This window comes from Nicotiana tabacum, chromosome 23 (genome assembly GCF_000715075.1).
Source record: "Nicotiana tabacum cultivar K326 chromosome 23, ASM71507v2, whole genome shotgun sequence".
NCBI classification, from domain to species: Eukaryota; Viridiplantae; Streptophyta; class Magnoliopsida; order Solanales; family Solanaceae; genus Nicotiana; species Nicotiana tabacum.
In genome coordinates this window covers 41,831,181-41,839,501 of record NC_134102.1, presented here as the reverse complement: position 1 = coordinate 41,839,501, position 8,321 = coordinate 41,831,181, and the positions used below count along the sequence as shown (strand labels likewise).

The 8,321-nt window shown below is 38.4% G+C and overlaps 1 protein-coding gene across 1 annotated transcript; it reads left to right on the top strand.

Annotated features, from left to right (window-relative positions):
- Positions 1-298: 298 nt before the first annotated feature.
- LOC142177127 (uncharacterized) lies at positions 299-6,273 on the top strand. Its single transcript, XM_075245592.1, has 2 exons — positions 299-753; positions 6,180-6,273. Exons 1-2 carry the CDS (start codon positions 299-301, stop codon positions 6,271-6,273), a joined length of 549 nt encoding a protein of 182 aa, XP_075101693.1.
- The last annotated feature ends 2,048 nt before the right edge of the window (positions 6,274-8,321 follow it).

Sequence of the window (8,321 nt, the reverse complement as noted above, 5' to 3'; positions counted from 1 at the left end):
TCAATGATTTAGTGAAGTGTTGGGAAAAATCCTACTGGGTAGTAGTTCGTGATTTTTTCACCTTTTGAGCCTGGTATTTTTCACGTAAAAATACTTGTGTTCTTTACTTTCTACATTTACTATTCCACAATAATAGTACAAGGAACACATAGAATAACCATGTCCTTCTATAATTTGTGCACGTGAAAAATTGGACACCACACAAATCGCCCCCCTCTTGTGTGGTATTAAAGTATACATCAATTGGTATCAAAGCAGGTTATCCTTGAAGAGGCTAACACCTTAGGAGAAGATCAAGATGAGTGCACTACCAGAAAATTGGGAAGGGGAATCCACTTCTAGGCCACCACTCTTTAATGGCCAGTACTACTCTTGGTGGAGGAACAGAATGAGAGATCACATTCAAGGAGAAGACTATGAGTTGCGGGACATTGTCACTGATGGTCAATCGGCAACCTTGAAAAAAAATGCTGAAGGAGTACATGTGCCAAAATCAAGAGTGGATTGCAATGCTGAGGACTTGAAGAAGTGGGAGAAGAATGCTAAAGCCAAGAAATGTCTTGTTTGTGGGCTTGGTCCAGCTGAGTATATCAGAATTCAAGGTTGCTCCACTGCTATGCAAATTTGGGACACATTGCAAGTGGCCCATGAAAGAACAACTCGGGTAAAAAGATCCAGTGGAACTCTATTGTATTCACCGTATGGGAATTTTATTATGAAGGATGGGGAAACCATTCAGGAGATGTACACAAGGTTCATTACATTGACAAATGAACTAAAATCTCTTGGGAGGATTATCCCTGAAGAAGAAAGAGTTGAGAAAATTCTTGCATGGATCTTGCCAATCACTTGGGAAAGCAAGATCACTGCCATCCAGGAATCAAAGAACATTGCCACTCTCCTACTAGATGAATTGATTGGGAATCTCACTGCCTATGAACTTAGGAGACAAACCATGAAAATGGATGCACATAAGAAGGAAATAAGCGTGGCTCTCAGAATCACTGACGGTTCTGATCTAGAAGATGATGAAATGGATATGATCACCAAAGACTTCAAGAAGTACCTGAGAAGAGGAAAGGGTTCTTCAAGAAGTGGAAGCTACAACAAGGCAAAAGCTCATGAGAAGCAAACCAATGATGGCTGCTACAAGTGTGGAAAGACTAATCACCACATCAAAAACTGTCCTTTGTGGGAAATTGAATGAAAGAAGGAAAGAGCTGAACGAAGAAACATGAAGAAGGAACAGGTTCAACCTAAGAAAATTAACAACAAAGGATCAACCAAGGCACTACTTGGGGAGAAAGCTCAGATGATGATGATGATGATGATGATGAACGAGCACTTATAGACATTGGAGAATCTGATGAAGAAACTGAGGTAAGTGTCTTTCATCTCAAAGACAAGATTAAATTTTTGTCTAAAGAAAGGTTATATGAGTTACTACTAGAGCTAATTGATGAATCTGAGGATGTGAATAATGAAAAGGAACAATTGTCAAAGAATGTGTGATTTTGAGAGCCAAGTGCAAAAACCTAAAACTTAGGGCTTGTGAAACTGAAAGTGAAAATACTATATTCATGAACCAGGTTCATGCACTTGACACAACTGTCCTAGAACTTAGATCTGAAAATCTAAAATTGAAATTAGGAACAGGCAAAAAGACAGTTGATCACACACTTACTTTAGAAGAAAATGAAGGAAAATGAAAGATGAGTTGTATAAGAGGGATGAACAGGTAAGAGTCCTAAAGGAGGATCTGAACAAGGTCAAGCATGAGCTAGACAGAGCTTGTAATTGGAACAGATCCTATGATGCACTTTCATGACTACAAGAACATCATAGTAGCAACAGAAGAGGACTTGGCTTTGGGAACTCTGCACCTAAGTGGGATCCCAAAAGCAAGTACCTCACACTCCCTGAGAACAAGATTTGAACACACTCTGGTAACGCTGGTCACTATAAGAGTGAATGCACTGCAAAAGAGAAGGCAAGTCAAGAGAAAAAAAATTTGTTCTAGGAAAAAATAGGTTGCCAAGTTGGGATAACAATAATTTTATTTATCCTTTTGCCTATAGAAAAGGACCCAAACTAGTTTGGGTTCCTAAGACTAACCCTTGATTTCTTTTTGCAAGTCCAAGTTAAGGGAAGAAGACAAATATGCTACATGGATAGTGGTTTCTCAAAGCATATGACAGGAAGCAAGAACCAGTTCCTTTCACTTGAAGACCTTAAAAGAGGTAATGTCTCCTTTAGAAATGGAAAGAAAGGTGAGATCATTGGGGTTGTAAAGGTAGGTAAGACTGATTCTCACTCTATTGAGAATGTCTACTTGATAGATGGACTGAAGTAAAGTCTAATAAGTGTATCACAATTGTGTGATAGAGGTAACATGGTAGCATTCACCTCTATAAAATGCTTTGTGATTAATCTTACCACTGACAAGATAGTTTTGCAGGGAAAAAGAGTGAACAATATATATGTTGTGGATCTGTCCACACTTTCAGATAATGAACTCACTTGCTTAAGTGTATTGGATAATGATCCACTCCTTTGGCACAAGAGACTTGGACATGCCAGTCTAAGCCAACTCAACAAACTAGTCCCCAAGGACTTGGTGATAGGGCTGCCTAACATTAAGTTAAAGGAAGATAAAGTTTGTGAGGCTTGTGCAAAGGGAAAGGAGGTAAGATCCACTTTCAAAGGAAAGAAAATGGTAAGCACTATCAGGACGATGGAGCTGGTCCATATGTATCTTTGTGGACCAATGGGAACATTGAGTAGAGGTAGTAAGAGATATGTTATGGTGCTTGTTGATGATTACTCTAGTTTACTTGGACATTATTTTTAACATCTAAAGATAAAGCATTTGACATGTTCACTTCTTTTGTTAGAAAAACTCAGAAATAAGTAGGTAATCAACTTGCATCAATTAGGTCTGATCATGGTACTGAATTTGAGAATGCTAAATTTGCTGAATTTTGTGATGAGCATGGCATAAACTATTATTTTTCTGCTCCTAGGACTCCACAACAAAATGGAGTAGTTGAAAGAAAGAATAGGACATTGGAAGAAATAGACTATGATTCTTTCTAGTAAACTGCCCCATAGTTTTGGGCAGAAGCTGTGAACACTGCATGCTACATCATAAATAGGTGCATGACTAGACCTCTTGTTGAGAAGACTCCCTATGAGTTACTTAAAGGGAGAAAGCAAAAAATATCCCATCTTAGGGCATTTGGATGCAAGTGCTTTGTGCACAATAATGGTAAACATTCCCTAGGTAAGTTTGATCCCAAAAATGATGAGGGAGTATTCTTCACATAGTAAAACTTATAAGATTTATAACAAAAGAACTATGTGTGTAGAAGAGAGTATACATGTGATTTTTGATGAAACTAACATTCTTTCTGAGAGGCAGGAATAGGATGATGAAGCAATTAGGCTGGTAAGAAACTCAAATGGGACCACAACCCAGACTGAAGTTGCATCAGAGGAAGGAACATGTGATGGAATAGGTCCTTCCACCAAGGGCAACCTGACAGGGGGAACTGAACAAAGAGGAGCTGATTCTTAAACCTCGAGGGAACCTGTCCATGAACCTGTTCCTCAGCAACTAAACATTGAAGGAACATTGATGGGAAACTAGCTGGTTGTGAAATCTTACAAGTATCAAAGTTCTCATTACATTGAGAACATAATCACCGATCTAACCTTTGGAATCAAAATCAGATCTTCTTTGAAGAATCTTTGTGCTTTTGAAGCTTTTTTTATTTCTTATTGAACCTAAAATTGTTGTTGAGGCTTTGCAAGATACAGACTAGGTGAATGCAATACAAGATGAACTCAACCAATTTGAGAGAAGTTAAGTTTGGCATCTGGTACAAAGACCCAAGGACAGATCAGCAATTGGCACAAAATGGGTCTTCAAAAACAAACTTGACAAAAATGGAACAGTTACAAGGAACAAGGTAAGATTGGTGGTTCAAGGATATAGTCAAGAGGAGGGCATAGACTATGATGAGACTTTTTCTCCAGTTGCAAGATTGGAAGCAATTAGACTCCTTATAGCCTTTGCTGCTTACATGGAATTCACTCTCCATCAAATGGATGTCAAGAGTGCCTTCCTCAATGGCTATCTAAAGGAGAAAGTGTTTGTCAAACAACCTCCAGGCTTTGAAAGCAAGAAATGTCCTGATCATGTGTACAAGCTTGACAAGGCACTTTATTGGCTCAAGCAGGCTCCAAGAGCATGGTATGAAAGACTGTCAAAATTCTTGCTTGAGCATCGCTACAAGAGAGGTAAAATTGACAATACTTTATTCTTAAACGAAAAATGTAAATATCTCTTGGTAGTTCAGATATATGTTAATGATATAATCTTTGAAGAAACTACTGATAAGTTAAGTAAAGAATTTTCTAAATTAATGAGTGAATTTGAAATGAGTATGATATGTGAGCTTAATTTCTTTTTAGGCTTAAAAATTAAATAAAATTCAAATGGAACTATGATCCATCAGTAGAAGTATGTGAAAGAGTTGCTTAAAAGGTTTAAAATGGAAGACTCCAAAGAAATTGACACTCCTATAGCAACAACCACAAAATTGGATATAGATGAACCCGGTTTATCTGTTGATCAGAAGTTCTATAGGGGAACGATTGGTTCTTTGTTATATCTCACTGCTAGTAGACCTAACATTGTTTTCAGTGTAGGCTTTTGTGCTAGATTTCAGGCAAATCCAAGGGAGTCTTACTTGACTGCAGTCAAGAGGATCTTAAGATACCTAAAAGACACCACTGACCTTTGTTAGTATCCAAAAGGTAGTAATTTCAAGTTAGTGGGATATATTGATGTTGATTATGCAAGTTTTCTTGTGGATAGAAAGAGCACTTCAAGTATGACACACTTTCTTGGCTCATGTCTTGTGTCTAGGGCCACCAAAAAGCAAATTTTTGTGGCCTTGTCTATCGCTGAAGTTGAGTATGTGGCTGCTGCCTCATGTTGTGCTCAATTGTTGTGGATCAAAAAATAATTAATGAACTTTGGAGTTGATGTAGGTTGTATCCCCATCTTTTGTGACTACACCAGTGCAATTAGTATGACCAAGAACCCGGTTCATCACAAAAGAACTAAGCACATAGATGTTAGGCATCACTTTTTGAGGGACAACTATGAAATGGGTTTGATCACTGTGGAATTTTATGCTACTGACAAACAAATAGCTGATATCTTTATAAAAGCTCTAAGTAGAGTTCACTTTGAAAGGAACATGTTAGAATTAGGGATGATTAAGATCACCTAAAACGAAACAGTTCTAATTCAAATTGGTTATATAATTTGTGAGTGTTTTACATAATTTGATTAGATTTTTCTCAGTCTCATACTTTCACTAGTATACTCTTATGCCATGTGCTAAAATGTCTCATTAATCTCTAATGATATTATTTTTATTTTCATGGAAAATTTAGACTTACACAAGAGAATTCTCAGTGAAGAACCTGGTTAATCAAGATTACATGGTATGTATTCTCCATTTAGCATATTTTAAAATAATTGTATTTGGATCATGATAAAAAGGAGAGTCTCATTTAATCCTAACCTCCCTAGAGCTTATCCATTACAAAAAGAACCAGTTTCACCCAAAGAGAGTCCCAGCACCATAATTGCCTAGATTCTAGGGAAGTCTCCAACGTCTTTTCAAACTAACTCCCAGTTTGATTAGACTCCTAAGCTTCTGAAAAGCTGTCGTTACCCAGTTAAACTCCCCCTCTTTAAATTGAATTGGCCTTACCCATATCATCACTTCTAAACTCTCCTGCCATCAAACAACTCTCTCCATCTTCTCTCATCTCTTCTACACACACATCCAAACACATCAGTGGCTAACCTTTCTGAAAATCCTTCATCACTACCCAAAGAATCCACACCCACTCCTTCAACCACACCCTCAACCACACCTATCACAAAAAAAAGGAAGGTTCAAGAGGCTTGCTCGCAAGATCTTCGCTGACAGTGAACAAATCAAGAAAATAAATGAACAATTGAAAGCAAGCCGGCCAGAGAAACCCAAAAAATTTTAAAAATCCTTTAAGTCTTCAACTGAGTGGGAAGAAATTGTTTCATCTTAAATGAAGAAGGTAACATCTAGTCCTAAGATTATATCTGAAGTAATTTCTAGGGTTGCTGAGAATTTGGAGAACATATTTGTTATGGTTGGAACTATTGCTGGGGTTGAAATCACTGAATCTAAAAATATTAGTGGTAAAGATTAAAAAAAAAAGAAAAAGAATGAGGGTGCTCCAGGTGATGTGAGGGGAAGGGAAAAGAAGGAGTGATTGAATCTTCACCTACTCTTGCTGAGTTGACCGAGGAGATATGGGCTATGGTGTTGTGGAGTGAGGATTCCGTTGAGGAGGAAGGAAATTTGAGAGAAGAAGGTGGTAGTAGGTCTGGAGATGCAAGTGTAGCTGAGGGGCTGGTTAGGTTGAGGAAAAAGGTTCCAAGAACATGTTCCATCTTTGTAGAAACCCCTCGAAGACCTACTGAAATGAGTTGTTTAACAGTAACAACCCAAAAAGGAAGAAAAGTTCAGTAGACTCCTCCTACAAGAGGAAGAACTATAAGGAATCAGAAGAAGCAAAGTGAGGCTGAACTGGAAAAAGCCCTAGAAGAGAGTAAAAGAAAATCTACTGCAAAGGGAAAGAAGAAAGTGAGTGAGCCTGTTTAGGCAGTTGATATTAAGGATATGGGCCTGTTTATTCGTGATGAAGACAAGGCAGAGGAGGTGGAGGCTATGACTCCAAAGGCAAAGAAAAGAAAGACTTCCAAAAAGAAGTCACCTTCAAAGCCTGCTGATGCAGAGCCTTCTACCTTTGCAAAAAAACCCAGGTCTACCAGAAATCTAAGAAAAATGCAAGTATTGGAGGAAAAGGAAAGTGAAGAATAAGAGGAATCTGATGAAGAGCAGGACAAGATGGTTAAGTTTGGGAAAAGAACCATCTTGAAGGGTAGACTCCTCAAGAACTTGGAGGAGGAAGGCATGGTGATGCTGCTGGAAAAACTACAACTGCAGGGTTGGAAGGACACGGTCCTTCTGATGGATAGAAGGCTTGCCAGAAATGAGATTATGGATTTAATGGAAAATTGTGAGATAAAAAATGGGAGAGTTACCAGTGTGGTGAAGGGGGTGACTATGAGCTTTGACGACAAGGAATTGGGAGAAATTCTGGGAGTACTTGCTGAAGGGTACAATGATTACAAAAGGCTAAAATGGCCAAGCCTAGAAAACCTTCCCATCTCACTTGCCATTATAAGGAAGTTTGCTGACAATAAAGAAGAGCTTCAGTCCAAGGTTGTGTACAAAAGTGAGATGAAGACTGCCTACAAAGTGTTGTTTGAATTTTTCAACAAGGTCGTGTTGCCATGTAGGAAAAAGGCACATTGCCACCTTTATGGACCTGGTCCTTAAGAAATATCTAGATAGTGGGAGGTAGATCAATTGGCATGGATTTATCATCCAGCTTCTTGATAGGGTTCTAATTTGCACCAAAACTCATGCCATACCCTATGGTTTCATTCTCACGATTGTACTTGCTTACTTCAAGGTGCCCCTCAAGAAATGGGATGTTAGTACAAGAAAAGATCACTTTAAGGCCAACACCTTGACTACATGTGTCTATGAAGTCCACACTGCTCCCAAAGAACCTGGTTCATCCAAGAAGGTGCCCGTGAACAGCAAAGTAAGAGTCTTGGTACAGGAGAGCGGGGCTAAGGATACTGAGATTGAGAGGCTAAAGAAGAGGCTGGTTGAAGTAGAAACTGAGAGGGATGCTCTCAAGGCTGAGCTTGCAAAGGAGAAGAAGAAGAATAAAGGCATTCTTCATGATATGTTAAAGCTACTTCAGGCCAGAAACCAAGAACCTGGTCCTTCCCAGCCTTGAAACCTTCCTAGCCTAGTTAGACAAACCAGTGACTCGGATAATTGTTTTTTTCTTTTTGCTAACGATGCGATACCTTTATTTTCTTCTATGCTTTGTGGATAACTAGTATCAATGATAATCAACTATTTTTGTGCTCTAACTGTTTGTTGATGCTTCTTAGATAGCTAATCGCGAATCTATTCTTCGATGCCCGGATTCCATAACTTACTCTATTCAATCTTTTATGCAATCTATAGTTTTCACTTTCGAGCTCAACTATAAATTCGTAGATAGTACTCTATTGTTAGCTACACAATAGAATAATTAAGTGTTGATGGTAGGCTATAAACCCGTATTTTAGTCGTAGTATTGCACTCTAATTATTGCATTTTACGTGTGTT

Bases quoted from the DNA above. Each gene is read 5' to 3' on its own strand.
- LOC142177127 (XM_075245592.1), top strand. From the start codon at position 299: ATGAGTGCACTACCAGAAAATTGGGAAGGGGAATCCACTTCTAGGCCA. The intron at 754-6,179 runs GTTCATTACATT...AGTAATTTCTAG, and splicing joins ATTCAGGAGATGTACACAAG to GGTTGCTGAGAATTTGGAGA.